This window comes from Garra rufa, chromosome 6, assembly GCF_049309525.1.
Source record: "Garra rufa chromosome 6, GarRuf1.0, whole genome shotgun sequence".
In the NCBI taxonomy this organism is placed as follows: Eukaryota; Metazoa; Chordata; class Actinopteri; order Cypriniformes; family Cyprinidae; genus Garra; species Garra rufa.
In genome coordinates, this window is record NC_133366.1 from 55279719 (window position 1) to 55295693 (window position 15975).

Below are 15975 nucleotides of genomic sequence, written 5' to 3' on the forward strand. Positions count from 1 at the left end.
TTACTTAGATTTTTTGTCTCGTTTCCAGCCAAAATATCTAAAAATTCTTAATTCAAGAAGGATTTAAAAATGTTCTCGTTTTCAGAAAAAACAAGTCAAAATTAAGTGTGTTTTGGCTTAAACCAAGCAAAATAATCTGCCAATGGGGTAAGAAAAATTATCTTATTTTCTGTTTGAAATAAGACTTTTTTTTTTTTTGCTTACCCCATTGGTAGATTATTTTGCTTTGTTCCAAGCAAACACACTTAATACTGACTTGTTTTTTCTGAAAACGAGAACATTTTTAAATCCTTCTTGAATTAAGAATTTTGTAATATTTTGGATGAAAACAAGACAAAAAACCTAAGTAAGAAAAGCATTTTTGCAGTGTATTCACTTTAAAATGATTCATCTGAAGGAAGAGCTCAGAACTGAACTGTTGTGTCACAGAAGTTTTGTTCTGAGCTGACACCAGGAAGATTTGCAAACACTTACACTTTTAATAGATTTGAAGACGTCAGCCATGGCGAGAGGAATCACTCCAGGGTTATGCTCACTTCCCATCATGCTGAAGGTCTTTCCGGAAGATGTCTGTCCATAGGCAAATATCGTGCCTGAAAAAGAGAGAGTATGCTTTAAGAATGAACACAGATTGAGCAAATTAAACACATAAGTCCAAAACATATCTATGTACATTGTGTTCATAGTACCTGTCAGAATAAGTTGTAATTATCATAATCATAATCTGAAAACCACACCCACTGGAGGGGAAAACAATCCAACGCTCTCCATTGGCTTTGTATTGAGGGAAGCTGCCTTCTTGCCATTTCTGACTTATAACAATAATCAGAACAATGTCTAAAAGCTGCCATGAGAAAAGGTGTACAGTAAACAAGCTAAAAAACACAAAACTACATTTTTATAAGCTGTCAACCTAAAAAAACGAATGCTTAAGAACACAAATGTAGAGCGCAATGTCTCTTATTACTCTGAGAACTACGCCCGCTGGAGGGAAATTAACGGAGATGGTAAACATTCGTTATTTTTAACCATATTAAAGGATTTGCTCACCACCTTGAAAAAAGGAGATATATTGAGAAACTAAATTATATTGGTCTGTCAGTGCTCTTTTTTCTTTTGCCTTCCTTTTGATGGAGAAATGATCAAATTGAATGGCCCAATGCAAAATCAGGGTTTCTGCAGATATGAACAAGTGAAATTTAAGACTTTTTAAATCCTTTTTAATACCACTTTATATGAAATTTAAGACCTAAACCTGTAATGGAAATAGATATTATATTACATGCATATGTGATACTTAATGTGTTTAATGTAAAAAGTAAACAAAATTTCATGGCTGTCATAAATTAAATTTATTACTACGACATACAGTGAACTTTCCATATCAGCAGATACTATTCCACACAAAATAACCCCATAAAAGTACCACTAGAAATATCTGATGTAAAAAAAAAATTCTGAAGCGATTTTTTTTTTTTTTTACTTTTGAAATGTATGCGTACCTTTGAAATTTATTTTATGAATTTATCAATAAATTCTAAATGTCTGTTAGCAGTGAGATTACATAATTTACACTGCAAAATTAAAAGTGAGATTAATGTTTTAAATACATTTATTGATTTATAAATATATTTATTAGAAATGTTATATAAATACTGTGATTCTGTCTGAAGACGCAGTAACTTCCACAGAGGGAAAAAAAATCTACAGTTGTTAGCAACTGGCCTTAGTCAAGCCCTATATTCAGTTTTTCCAAGCCCAGTATCGCTAAACTTGCACTTCCTCATAGCTAAAAAATTAAATCCATTTGACTTCTGCGGTACAATCCGAGAGAGACTCGCGCCAATAACAGAAAGCTGATTGGCTATTGCATGCTGGTTTCATTTGTAGTTTAAATTCAGCAAATTATATTTGGAATAGTGAAATAAAGAACTACAACACCACGGAAACAACAGAAAGAGAATTTAAATGAGCATTAGAGGTAGCGTTACATGGACATCGGAAAAATAAGACCTGTGTAAAATTATTTAAGACCTAGAACAGCGAATTTAAGACTTTTTAAGGCCTAAAATTTTGATTTTTAAATTTTAGACTTTTTAAGACTTTTTAAGACCCAGCGGAAACCCTGAAAATACCCTGACACCTACAACTATTTGTGTCCTTAAACACTTGTTTTTTGGGTCGACAGCGTATAAAAAACTTGTTTACCGTGCACCTTGTCTCATTGCAGCTTTTAGACCTTGTTCTGTTTTTTGTTACAAGTCAGAAATGACCAGGAGTCCGCTTCCCGCAATACAAAGTCAATGGAGAGCATTGGATTTTCCCCCCTGGTGAGGACGTGGTCTAAATGCGCTCTGTCTCTATTTTGATTTCTGGACTCACCGTTATAGCCTTCAACTGCAGACACAACCAGTGGTTTTGCAATGTCCTGATAGAGCTGAGCGGTGGTCTCTTCAGCACTGAACACACGGTCTGAAAAACAAGAAGGTCAGAACATAAAGCTCCGCTCTAGCGGCCAGTAAAGATCCGCTGAAGCTGGACTCACCGAAGCTGTAGCTCTTGGTCTGAGCTCCATCTTCATCCAGCTGATGGATGGCCTGTCTGTCGGCTCTCCAGAAGAGCTGCACTGGCTCTGAACTCTCAGATTCCTCTCTGAAATCATCCGTATCATCATTACATTACTGTTGGGGCTGAGAATCAACTTGAAACAGAACATTAACCCTCATAACACAGAAAATGAGATACATAAACATTTCTAAAAATGACATAGTTTGTATGAAATGCTTTGTACAATGCTTTAAGACTCTCAAAATACACGTTTACTTTTTATAATTTTTTTAAAAAGATATAACTACTTTTTTACCTGTGAATTACTGCTTGTTCAAGTAAATTTCACCTTCATACCTAACACACTTTTGGGGTTGAATTTTTGTCAGAGGCAGACAGTAGTGAAGTATTTTTACTTTGCTGTAAAAGTACTTTTCAAGTGTCACACTGCAAAAAATGCTTTTGTTAGATTTTTTGTCTTGTTTCCAGCCAAAATATCTGAAAACTCTTAAATCAAGATGGATTTTCTAGACGAGTAAAAATTATTTTCTCGTATTAAAAAAAAAACTAGCCAAAATTAAGTGATTTTTTTGCTTAGAACAAGCAAAATAATTTGCCAATGGGGTAAGAAAAATAAATCTTATTTCAAACAGAAAACACGGTTATTTTGTTTACCCCATTGGCAGATTATTAAACTTGTTTCAAGCAAAAACACACTTAACTTTGACTTGTTTTTTCTGAATACAAGAAAATGATTTTTACTCATTTAGAAAATCCTTCTTAAGAATTTTTAGATATTTTGGCTGGAAACAAGACAAAAAATCTAAGCAAGAAAAGCCTTTTTTGCAGTGCATGTACTTCAGCAGTGTTTTTCTTTAGAAAACTTTACTTTAACAACATTCCAAAGCATAATATTGTATGTTTTACTGCACTACATTTCATATTAAATTAAATTGAATACTTAATTACATTAGAAATCTAATACTTTCTTACTTCTACTCAAGTAAAAGTAATTCAAAGATTTACTTGAGTACAAGAAAGTACTACATTTTTAATGTTCTTATGTATTAAATGTAAGACAAACAACTTTTATTTATAAAACATTGTGCAGTTAAAGGTATGATATTATGCTTTGGAATGTAGTGAAGTAAAGTTTTCCAAAGAAAAACACTAATGAACTACAGGTACTTTTTAAATTTACTTGAGTAAAGTAAAAATACTTCACTGCTGTCCACCTCTGGATTTTGTTGTAAAACATGAATATGACATGAGGTAAGAAAAAAGCATATATTTTTTCATCTGAACGTTTATGGAAGTAAAAAAAAAAGTGTTTTTTGTGTGTAATTGTACATTTCAAAGAATTTCTATTTTTTTAATTAATCAAAAAGAGGTAAGTTATAACATGGTAAAAACGTGGAAAACATTCAAAACTTATTTTTTCCACATTCACTCATTTATGAGAAGTTGTTGATCAGATAAAATGTTTTTAATATTGAAAAATATTAAGATGCGAAGCATTATGAGGGTTCATGCAATAAATGAGTTGCATAGTGACTGACAGACTAAAGTCATAAATTGTAAAACCAGGTAAACCATAGAAATATAAAGGATATTAATATTGACTATCATATAACTATTAGATATTAACGTTACTGTTTTGAGAATAGTTTTACTTTGGAAATACAACAGAACCAGCCTTTTGTATTGATTTAAGATGATGCCTTTCGATAAAAACCATTCATTCCTCCGTTAAGAAACTTTTTTTAGTATCTCTTTCAGGTTAAAAACACCACAATGCAAGTATATTGTGTTTTAAAATAGGTTTACTTTAGAACTATAACAGAAACGATCTTTTATATGAGTTTAAGATGCTGTCATCGGCTAACAGCGGTTCGCTCCTCAGTTAAGACTGTCTCAGCAAATACTCAAGACTGTTTTATATTAAACTTGCCTCCGAGCGCTAAATATAAAGAATTAAAAAAAAATCTTACCTTTTAATAAGAGGTCTGACCCTAACGCACACTTTTACTGCAGATTCTTCCGTCATTTTCACTCCATTTACGTTAAACTGACTGAAACTAACTGACTGACTGAGCGCCGGTGAGATTTAAAATTTTAACCGACTTTCCATTGGACGACGATCTGTGCGCACGCGCGGATCAACGCTCGCCCTCATTGGTCACTGTTGAAAATAACAAAAGCGCATTTCCGTTGAGCGTCCAGTGGAATGTAGAGAGACTCCGCCCCTCTGTTTTTAAACGAGAACTCATTGCATATGCAAGTACGTGGTACTTTCGGATACATTTTCTAATGGTTTATATCTTGTAAATTATTACAGTGCAATTCATTAATTAAGTTTGATATTTTATTCATGTTTCCTTTTCCATTTTTGCAGTTTCTTAGTTTTTTATGTTGTAATTTTATATAATTCATAAAAAGTTTTTACTTTTTTTGCATGTTACCTTTTCTATTTTTGTTGTTTCTTGTTTTTATGCTGTAATTCTTTTTTTTTTTTTTTTTGCATGTTACCTTTTCCATTTCTGTTGTTTATTTTTATGTGGTAATTTTATACAGTTCATTAATAATTTTTAACTTTTTGCATGTTACCTTTCCATTTTTGTTGTTTCTTGTTTTCTGTTGTAATTTTATACAATTAATTAATATTTTTTTACTTTTTGCATGTTTCCTTTTCCATTTTTGTTGTTTTTGGTTGTAATTTTATACAATTCAATAATCATTTTTACTTTTTCCATGTTACATTTTCCATTTTTGTTGTTTCTTGGTTTATATGTTGTAATTTTAAACAATTCAATAATTACGTTTGATATGTTTGCATGTTTCCTTTTCCATTTTTGTTGTTTCTTGAATTGTTTTAGGTTTCAGAATGGTTTTACTTAAATAGTATTTTAGCTAGTGTTTCATATATAAAACACATGTATTCTTCTCAATCAAATCAGTGTCAATAAATAGCAGGTTTTCACTGTGACAACATGCCCCAGTTAAATACACGTTATATATTTGGGTTTTGGGGGCAATAAGGGTATAAAAGTAGCTTTTTTTATTTACAACTCTAAAGTTTGTGTTTATAAAGAAACTGACTTTCAATAATAAAAACTCACCAAGAGAAATATTAACTGGAATAAGAAGTGTGACAACTTGCCCCGGGCTGCCTTATAATGGAAGAATTCCGGCTTTTTTCTTTATGTTTCTCAAAACAGAAACCCAGAGTTGAGGTGTATTTATGGCAAAACATTTATTTGAAATCATAATGATGACAACTATCACATTATTCAAAAGGATGATAATCATGGCAACCTAAAGACATTTACAGCTTTTTACATGAATAAAAATGATAGAGCTGCTGGTATGTTTGCTGGGGCACTTAGAAAGCGATTCATGCACAGAAGCATCTTTGTGTTTATGGCAACAACGGCAGGACTAGTCGACAGCACCTGACTATTCTCTAACCCGCGAAACATTCAATCGCACCGCTGGGTTATCACAATCATTCAAGGCATTAATTAAAGCATTTAAAATAATACACTATGACCAATCAAAGACAAAAACATTGAGTTCAGGATGAAAAGAGTTGAGAAATGCACCGAATCATTATTATTCATTCAGACTGTGTATTCTAGAAATAAAAGTCTATATTCAGAACATTTGCAGAACAAACCTGAACTTGTGTTCACACATGTAATTGATTATAAACATAAATATACATATTTGACATTCAGATCAGAGAACGGTGTCATTATTACTCATAGATGACATTTAACTCTTGTGCTGTACCGATCATCTTTGACCTAATTTTGTGTTCTTGTCAAAAATGACCAACCAAATACTGACTTACAAAACTAGTTTGTGTCAATCAGCACAGGTTTTGTGTTGATAATGACTGAAATCACAAAAATAATCTTTTTTTGTGGGGGAAGCAATAACATGAACTAGCATTTTCAGTAAAACTAACTGGAACATAACATGAGAGTTCATTTTACTTACAGCTGTGAGCTTTCTGGATGTCAAAAGTAAGACTGCTGACTGATTCTTAGATATTCTGTCTCATTTGTTTCTGTTTTTAAAGCCTAAATGCTAAATGTGCTTGAACAGAACAGTACAGGTACACTCACTGAATGCTTGAACTCAGTTTGCAGGTCAATAAACTCAATGAGATCAATAATCACTAATACAAATACTCAACCTTCACCCTGAGCTCTTATTATAAATGTCAGCTTGTTTAAAGCAGCTGAAGCTGTGAGTTCACTACAGTTCAAAAGTTTAGGATCAGAATGATTTTTTATGTTTTTTAAGCTTCTTATGCTCATCAAGGCTCGATTTATTTGATCAAAAATGTTGAAAAAAAATGTAATATTATGAAATATTATTTTAATGTAAAATAACTTTTTTCCATGTGAATATCTGTTAACATGTAATTGATTTCTGTGATCAAAGCTGCATTTTCAGCATCATTACTGCAGTCTTCAGTTTCACACGATCCTCCAGAAATCATTCTAATATGCTTATTATCAATGTTGAAAACAGTTGTGCTGCTTAAAATTTAGTTGGAACCTGTGATACTTTTTTCATGATTTCTTAATAAATACAAAGTTTATAAGAAAAGCATTTATTTAACCCTTTAAGCCCCATACATAGACATGAAAGTGCACTATCCAAAAACTTAAGTTGTTATAATTCGTGAACACTTTAGAATACAGACCTTAAGTTGGACTCTGCAGATTATAAACCTTACAAAATATTAAAGTATCAAAACGTTATAGAAGTTTAAATTTACTGTGAAAGTAAAAAGATTTCATTTTATATAAAATAAATATTTCACTAAATATTTTAAAATCAAAAACTGCTATTAAATTAAAGGCTTGTCTAAATAAGTTATGTTCCAAATTTGAAGTTGATAGAAAAAAACTTGAGGTTATAATACTAATATAATAATAGATTTTTTAATGCATTTGTCACAAATGTCTAATTTTCTTACTTTGATCAAAAAATAACCACCAAATACGGAATCTTGAGACTTGTATTTTGTCAAGATCATAAAAAGTTTTGATTCTAAAAGACATAAAACACTTTGTAATATGACACTTGACTCCACCCACTAAGGGGAGGAGACCACTAAAATATTAATAAGTCCCATTTTCATGTTAAACCAATGTCCAAATTAAAAATGGATGAAATCTGAAGCTTAAAGCTTTCAAATGATATATAATTTATGATGATTACTAAAAAAGTGTCACTGGGCCAAAAAGGGGTTAAAAATAGAAATCTTTTGTAACAATATAAACTACCACTTAAAAGTTTGTGGTCAGTAAAAAAAATTGTAAAAAATTATTCATCAAAGATGTGTTAAATTGATTAAAAGTGATAGCAAAGACTTATTTTGAATAAATGCTTTTGTTTTTACAAAGGATCATGTGACACTGAAGACTGGAGTAATGGCTGATAAAAGTTCAGCTTTGCATCACTGAAATAAATTATATTTTAAAATATATTAAAATAGAAAACCCGTATTCTGAACTGTAACACTATTTCACAATATGACTATTTATTTCTGTATTTTTGATCAGCCTTGATGAGCAGAAGAGACTTCATTTTTGCAGGGCAGTGTGAATGTGTGTTGTGTTGGAGAGTTCAGAGCTGCAGTGTTTATGAGACGCAGCAGGTGGAGGATTTGGGCGGCTGCTCCAGGATGGACTCTCGGCGGAGGTCGTTGGGCACGGTGCCGTTGGGGCCCCACACGTTCAGCTCGCCGTAGATGCCCGTCTCGATCATCTCCTCCTGCCACGGGATGGGGATGTTTCCCACCGCAAACTCATCGAAGAAATTCTTGTCATCGTCCTCCAGGCAGACCCCCTTCACCGTGGAGAACGCGCCCACGTCGTCCAGATTCTTGGCGTAGACCGTCTTGGAATCGGGTACAAAAGGAGGAGGCAGAATCCCTGTAGGACATGAGTGTGGCATTAGTGCACTCAGAAGACAAGAGCTGATGGACCTGCACTAGTGTTTGGTAAGGATTTTTCATCAGCTCAGCAAGGTTGCATTTATTTGCAATTTAAAACAGCTGTTCTCTATGTGAACATCTGTTAAAATGTCATTTATTTTTTGTGATCAAAGCTGAATATTGAATAATAATCAGAAATGTTTGTTGAGCAGCAAATCAGTATATTAGAATGATTTCTGAAGGATCATGTGACACTGAAGACTGCAGTAATGATCATGAAAATTCTGCTTTAAACACAGAAATAAATTACATTTTAACAGATATTCCCATAGAAAACAGATTTTTAAAATTTTTAATAAAAACTAAATGCATAAAAATATATTATTATTAAACATGACTAAACATTAATATTATTAATATAGTGAAAATGAAACATGTAATACTAACCAAATACTAACCATACTAATACTAACCAAAATAAATTGAAGCTTTAAAATGATAAACTGGAAATAGCATATATATATAATTGATTTAATCTAAATGTTTCGAAATAATAATGAAATGAAACACAAAATTAAAAAAACTAAATAAAAACTAAACGCATAAAAATATATTATTATTAAACATGACTAAACATTAATATTATTAATACAGTGAAAATGAAACATGTAATACTAATATATATATATAATTGATTTAATCTAAATGTTTCAAAATAATAATGAAATGAAACACAAAATTAAAAAAACTAAATAAAAACTAAACATAAAAAATATATCATTATTAAAAATAACAAAAAAAAAATATTATTAATTAAGTGAAGATTAGAAATGTAATAAAATGTAGAAATGTAATGTTGCAACTAACCAAAATAAATTGAAGCTTTAAAATGATTAACTGGAAATAGCATAAATATAACTGATTAAATAATTATTTTTTTTTTTAAATAATAATAATAATAATAATAATAATAATGAAACACAAAATAAATGTAAAAAATAAAATAAAAACTAAACACATAAAAATATATTATTAAAAATGACTAAAAATTATTATTAAGTGAAAGAATGTAATAAAATGTAGAAATGTAATGCTGCAACTAATCAAAATGTGTATATATATATATATATATATAATTATAAATCTAATTGATTTTATCTACATTTTTTAAAATAATAATAAAATGAAACAAAATGAAAAAAAAAACTAAAAAAACATAAAAATACATTATTAAAAATGACTCAAAATTAATATTATTAAGTGAAAATTAAACATGTGATAAAATGTAGAAATGTAATGATGCAACTAACATTTGAATATTTAAAATTACAATAAAATATCATAATAATTTTACAGTATTTGAGATCAAATAAATGCAGGCTTGGTGTGCAGAAAAGGTAAAAACTCTGATCATCTTCTGACCTGCGTTGAGTTTCCTCCAGTTGATTTGGGTGAAGAAGGGATGCGCGCGGAGCTCGTCACACGTGCCGTTCTTGAAGCCCAGTCTCTTGTCCACCTCTTTAGCCAGCAGACCCTCACAGACGGACTTGGCGTTCTCGCTGAAGGTTTCCGGGTAGGTCACGGGGTCGTTCAGGATCCGCTTCTTCACCTCTTTATTCTCCACCTGAGCAGCACAACGTTTGATACACAACAAACCAAAATTATAGAGCCACATGACAACAGCAGCAGATATATATATGTGTTTTTCAACTTTAAAGGCATATTTCACTTAAAGAAAAATTCAACAGATGAAGGAAACTCAAACAGGTGTGGAACAACAATAATAACAGGATTTTCATTTTTGGTGGACTGTCCCTTTAATGCTAATTAACACATTTGACCAGTAGGTGGCGCTATGACCAAATGATTACAGCATCTTCAAAATGATCCTAAAAGGATTGCATTTACATTCACATTTAAGCATTCGGCTGACACTTTTATCCAAAGTGACATTTTTACAGCATTTAATCAGTTCATGCACTGCCTGGGAATCAAACTCAGGACTTTAGCATAAGAATGTAATAAGCAAAAGCAACATTGGCAACACAAAACATCCACTATTTATGTCCTGCTGTTTAATTCATTCAGACTTACAATGATTTGCTGTATCAGAGTACATTTTACCCAGCATGATTTGATCATCTGACCAGTGATTCAAGCTCTTGGATAAAAAGTATGTTTTAACAAAATTCCAAAAGTGGGAAAATCTAGCTGGATGGAAAGCTGCAGGAATCTGAAGAAAAAGTGTATTTTTTTAGTCATTTGGTTTTAAGGTTAACACCTAAAAATACAAATCTCAAATTGTGAGTGACACTAGATGGCTATAGCTTGAGAGCCCAAAATGTGACATGATTAATATTCAGAACATTCCTCTATTCGTTTCTATGGGCTGCACCAAAACACAGGATGAGAGGAAACCAAACAGATGTGAATTAAATTAATTAAATGCAATGAATCACATTTGCAGAAGTGCCATCAAACATAAAGATCATGGGATTGATTCCTAAGCAATGCATGACCTGATAATATGCATAACTTGAATGCATTTTACATTGTTTTGTGCTAGACGGCTAGATGCATTTGACCGTCATTTGCATCTTGTGCATGACACACTGTTCTAAAAATGCTACACTCAAGTTAAAATAAGTTGCAAGTAGGCCTTGCATTTTCTCCAATGTCCTGATTGAGTTGCATTAAATAAAAAGCATCTGCTGAATGCATAAATGTGATTCTAATAAAGATCCCCTGGAGAATGAATGTTGAAGATCACCTTCTCTCCTCGAGTCCTGAAGGGTCCTTTGGCGGCGATGAACTCGTACAGCGTGACCCCAAGAGTGAAGTAATCTACTGAGTAATCATATTCTTCACCCTTCAGCAGCTCCGGAGCCATGAACCCTGAAAACACACGTTTATGAATGTCAGCATTCATGAGCCAGTGTGTAACCCTGGAGCACAAAACCAGTCTTAAGTAGCAGGGGTATATTGGTAGCAATAGCCAAAAATACATTGTATGGGTCAAAATGATCAATTTTTCCTTTATGTCAAAAATCATTAGGATATTAAGTAAAGATCAAGCTCCATGAAGATATTTAGTAAATTCCCTTCCATAAACATATCAAAACTTAATTTCTGATTAGTAATATGCATTGCTAAGAACTTCATTTGGAAAACTTTAAAGGTGATTTTTTCAATATTTTGATTTTTTTTCACCCTCAGATTCCAGATTTTCAAATAGTTGTATCTCGACCAAATTCTTACCAACCATACATCAATTAAAAGCTTATTTATATAACTTTCAGATGATAAATAGATGGATGTATAGATCTCAATTTCAAAAAGTCTGCATTTTTGTGGTCCAGGGTCACATGTGTTTAATAGTTCTTATGAATACATATGAGCATAATCAACATATGATTCTTGCAGTGTGAGTTCTGATCATGATCTTCTGTGAATATGATAATAGAGGTTTTACCTGGAGTTCCAGCGTAGCCTTTGGTTTTGAGCTGGTCATCTGCGAGCTCCAGAGCCAAGCCGAGGTCAGAGATACGGACGTTACCTGAAAACACCAGCATGACGTGTGTGACCAAAATGACTCTCGACTCATCAGATGTGTGTGTGTTGATGAGCAGAGCACTTGAACATGTTCACCTTCATTATCTAGCAGAACATTCTCTGGTTTCAGGTCTCTGTAGATGATTCTCTTCTGGTGAAGATGCTCCAGGCCTTGAATGATCTGAGCAGCATAATAACACGCTCTGGCTTCAGAAAACCCTGGGTTGTTCTCATCCACATTATAGATGTGATACCTGTGAAAGAATGATACCTGCTCTTTAAAAGATAAATTCATGAAAACAATAAATAACATTTAAAAAATAAAATATGAAACAAGCAATCACAGGTGAAGCAGGGCAATGAAATCATCAAAAATGCAGTACATCACAGCCATTTCAGGCTTATTGGGTCAAAGGTCATGATGAGACTTAACCTTAACATTAAACTAGTGGGTGGCACTGTCACAAAATGACTGCCCTGAGCACTTTAGGTTTCATGTGAACAGCTGAAAGCACAGGCGTGACACAAGCGATCGCCTAGCTGATTTTCTTGGGTTCAAAACACATGCTTTTGAATATCAAACATCTTTGTGATTTATTGTATCAGAAAGCTTCTAAAGAACATCTGCACCAAATTTGGTGAAAATTGGATAAACTTTGTGGGAATAGCAGCTCAAATGGTTTTGCTCTAATCAACCACTACAGGCCAAAGACTTTCAGAACAACATTTGGCTGAAAAACAAGCAATAATATTACAATCATTGTAAAGAATGGATTCATCATGTTTGTGGGACTGACCTCAAGTCTCCTCCGTTCATGATGGTCATCACCAGACACAGCTCTGTTTTGGTCTGGAAGGCGTAAGCCAGCGACACGATGAATCTACTGTGAACTCGAGCCAGGATCCGTTTCTCCACCATGGCGCCCTGTGAGAACACAACAACTGTCAAACTGATAAACTGATGAACGAATGGAGCAGGAGAAGTCTGAGAATCAGAGTCAGATATGAAATCAAGTAAGCGCGTCACCGATCATGTGATTCTTTCATGTCCATTTTGTTTTTTAAATCGAATTGATGTTAATATAATTTATCATGAAATTTTATTTAAAAAAAATGCAATTCCAATGCAGAAACATCAAAACACACATAATGCTTTTTTTAAGAACCTCAGTATACTAACACAGATGTTCTTCAGATGCTGTTTATATACTATGAAATCACTTGCATGTGAACTGGTTGGTTTTACTTCATGCATTATGACACATGCAAGATGCATTTCCCAGTTTTCTGTTCCTCAACCAACACCAAACAGAAGAGTCATATCATTAATGACGCACAGCTCTAATACAGTCTATGAATGATGTTTGAATGTTGAATGAGGTCATTATTAACATCTAATGAATCATCTGTGCACTTATGATGCTTATGACAGCTTTCAACACTTACACAAGGACACGCGTGCGGTCAGTATGATCTCCGGTGTTCTTCCTGTCCAGGATTTCCACAACAAATCTGTTCCATAATTAAATGTGTTGGAGTTGCATTTCATAATGAGCTGAGGGCCAGAGCGCTAAAGCTTCATTGGCTTTAATGCTGCTGCTGGTCCACAGCACTGTTCACTCAACTGACTGATGCTTACAGACACGTCAAACCATTAAAACACATGCACATCTGATCAATACTGATGAAGAATGAAGAGAAACATGATGATCTGCTGAACTGAAAGGCCTTAATAATCACTGGAGGGTTTCATTAATTTTTCCCAATGGAAATCAGTGAACAGCCCAAAACTGACAAAAGCTCAAACTAAGTATGAATGTTTGGTCATTTCATAACTTAGATTTGTTGGAGTGAAGTGCTAGTAAAGCATATTACCCACAGTAAAGCCTTCACCTTCATCATCAATGTCACCTCTGAGCTGATTAATCGCACAAAACCAACATGTCAATCAGGATCCACGTCCTGTTATCTAAGTGTTACCATTAGTAGTCTAGCAATGCATATCTGTTAACCTAGACATCTTCTCAAAAACACATCGTGACCCATAAATAAATCAGAAAAAGGTGCTATGTGCCTAAAAATGCAAAAAAATGTACAAGTGAATTTATTGGGTTCAAAACACATGCTTTTAAATTTCAAACATCTATATGATTTATTTTATCAGTAAGGATCTAAAGAATATCTGCACCAAATTTGGTGAAGATCGGATGATTTTTGTGGGAAGAGCAGCTCAAATGGTTTTGCTCTAAATTAGTCACTACAAAAACGTCCTATTTACCCATTTCAGGCCCAAAGTACCAGGGTAACGCTAGTCATTTATCCCAACTAAATGGATTTCAACTCCGTTGACTTTAGATTTCCAATACCCTGAATAGATAACTCTTCATTCTATCAAGATGCCAGTGGCACATTCACTATTAAAAATAAAGGTGCTTCATGATGCCATAGAGGAACCTTTTTGTCTAAACGGTTCCATAAAGAACCTTTAACATCTGAAGACCTTTCTGTTTCCCAAAAGGTTCTTTTTGGAGATTCTTCAGATTATAAAAAGGTAAGAAAGAGATGGTTCTATAAAGAACCTTTGACTAAAGGGTTCTTTGTGGAACCAAAAATGGTTCTTCTATGGCATCGCCTTGAAGAACCTTTTAAAGCACCTTTATTTTTAAGAGTGTTTCCCCAAGAGAGACCCTCAACCAAAGGCACAGGGCTGCTTTCGTACCTCATAGCCTTTCCTCTTCTTCAGCCTCTTCTTGTTGAGCTTCTTGCAGGCGTACAGCTTCCCCGTGGCCTTCATCTGACAGGCGGACACCTCTCCGAATCCACCCTTACCCAGAACACGGAAGTCCAGGAACCAGTCCTCGGCTACGGGCTGCATCTCCAGCCACTTCCACTGCAGGAAGCGCTTAAAGTACATGGTCTCTAGATAGAAGGTGAAGGGAACCTCTTTGAGGAAGTCGAACACACTGGCCTGGATCTGCACGAACAGGTCGTCCGCCGCCTCCTCGTGCCGCTCCTTCACCTTGGTGATGTCGTTCTCGGGTAAAAACGGGCAGAAGTGCTTGGCCGACGGCTCCATGTACCGCTGGAGGATTTTGGCGGCTTTCTGAGCTCGGTCCTTGTCCTCGGCGGTGTCGTACGCCTCGATGTCCTTCCAGAGGCGACACGGGCCCTTGTACTCGTTGGCGGTTTCCAGGAACTCTTGAAACAGCCGTTTGCCGATGGGCTGCTCCACGCAGATGCTCTTGAACTGCAGGTCTAGAGTTTCTCTCAGATCTTCACACACTGTGATGTGAGGCAGCTTGAGTTTGGTGTGGTACTTCTTGTCTCGGTTGGCCGCCGGGTTGGCCGTGCCATCAAAGCTGCCACGGGCAGAGATGTACGCCGAATTGGCCACCACCGTAGTCAGGCCTCCGATGTCCATGGTGAGGTCAAGAAACTGAACGTTGACTGTCGAAGTGAGAACGAGACGACAATGGCAGCCGAAGGGTCACAGCGAGAGCATTGGAGCTCAGCGCCGCGAGACTGGACGAGACGAGATAGGCCACGGTCCTCACTGGAGACGCCGGAGGTCCAGATGCAGAGGAACGGACAGCGACCGAAGGATCCAGCACGACGTCTTGAGTCTGATGGCAAAGTGAACGATAAGCCCTGGAACACACACACAGACAGATCCACCTGACTCAACATCTTTCATAAGGCTTTATCCTCTAACTCCATAATACCTTCCTCAGGTTAACACCTTTCACTGATGGAGGAGCGAGAACATCACTCACCACAATGACACTCCAAACACTTGTCATGTGTCCTATAAGAGTTTAGAATTACTTCAAATCACTCAAGCAGGTTCTGCGGAACTTGAGACACATTCAATTGCAAACAGATTAGCATTGCAAAGTGAATAAATGTCTAAAACATGAAAA

General features: G+C 34.6%; 2 protein-coding genes across 2 annotated transcripts in view; both read right to left on the bottom strand.

The window, feature by feature from the left end:
* Positions 1-4594, bottom strand: part of cenpe (centromere protein E) — a 36869-nt gene extending 32275 nt beyond the window's left edge. The window contains exons 1-4 of the mRNA XM_073841511.1: positions 4539-4594; positions 2546-2652; positions 2383-2472; positions 475-593 (exon numbers count right to left, since the gene is read on the bottom strand). Coding sequence (XP_073697612.1) covers positions 475-593; positions 2383-2472; positions 2546-2652; positions 4539-4594 — 372 coding nt within the window. The remainder of the gene's footprint in view (positions 1-474; positions 594-2382; positions 2473-2545; positions 2653-4538) is intronic.
* A 2742-nt stretch (positions 4595-7336) lies between these two features.
* grk1a (G protein-coupled receptor kinase 1 a) lies at positions 7337-15700 on the bottom strand. Its single transcript, XM_073841522.1, has 7 exons — positions 14775-15700; positions 12853-12980; positions 12152-12309; positions 11976-12059; positions 11274-11398; positions 9926-10127; positions 7337-8501 (listed from the first exon to the last, which is right to left on the bottom strand). Exons 1-7 carry the CDS (start codon positions 15474-15476, stop codon positions 8209-8211), a joined length of 1692 nt encoding a protein of 563 aa, XP_073697623.1. The 5' UTR covers positions 15477-15700; the 3' UTR covers positions 7337-8208.
* Positions 15701-15975: the final 275 nt, after the last annotated feature.

Excerpts from the sequence above, each read along its gene's own strand:
- grk1a (XM_073841522.1), bottom strand. The coding sequence starts at position 15,476 with ATGGACATCGGAGGCCTGACTACGGTGGTGGCCAATTCGGCGTACATC. Across the intron at positions 12,060-12,151 it reads TGTTCTGCTAGATAATGAAG|GTAACGTCCGTATCTCTGAC; the intron begins GTGAACATGTTC and ends TGGTGTTTTCAG. Across the intron at positions 11,399-11,975 it reads AGGCTACGCTGGAACTCCAG|GGTTCATGGCTCCGGAGCTG; the intron begins GTAAAACCTCTA and ends GTGTGTTTTCAG.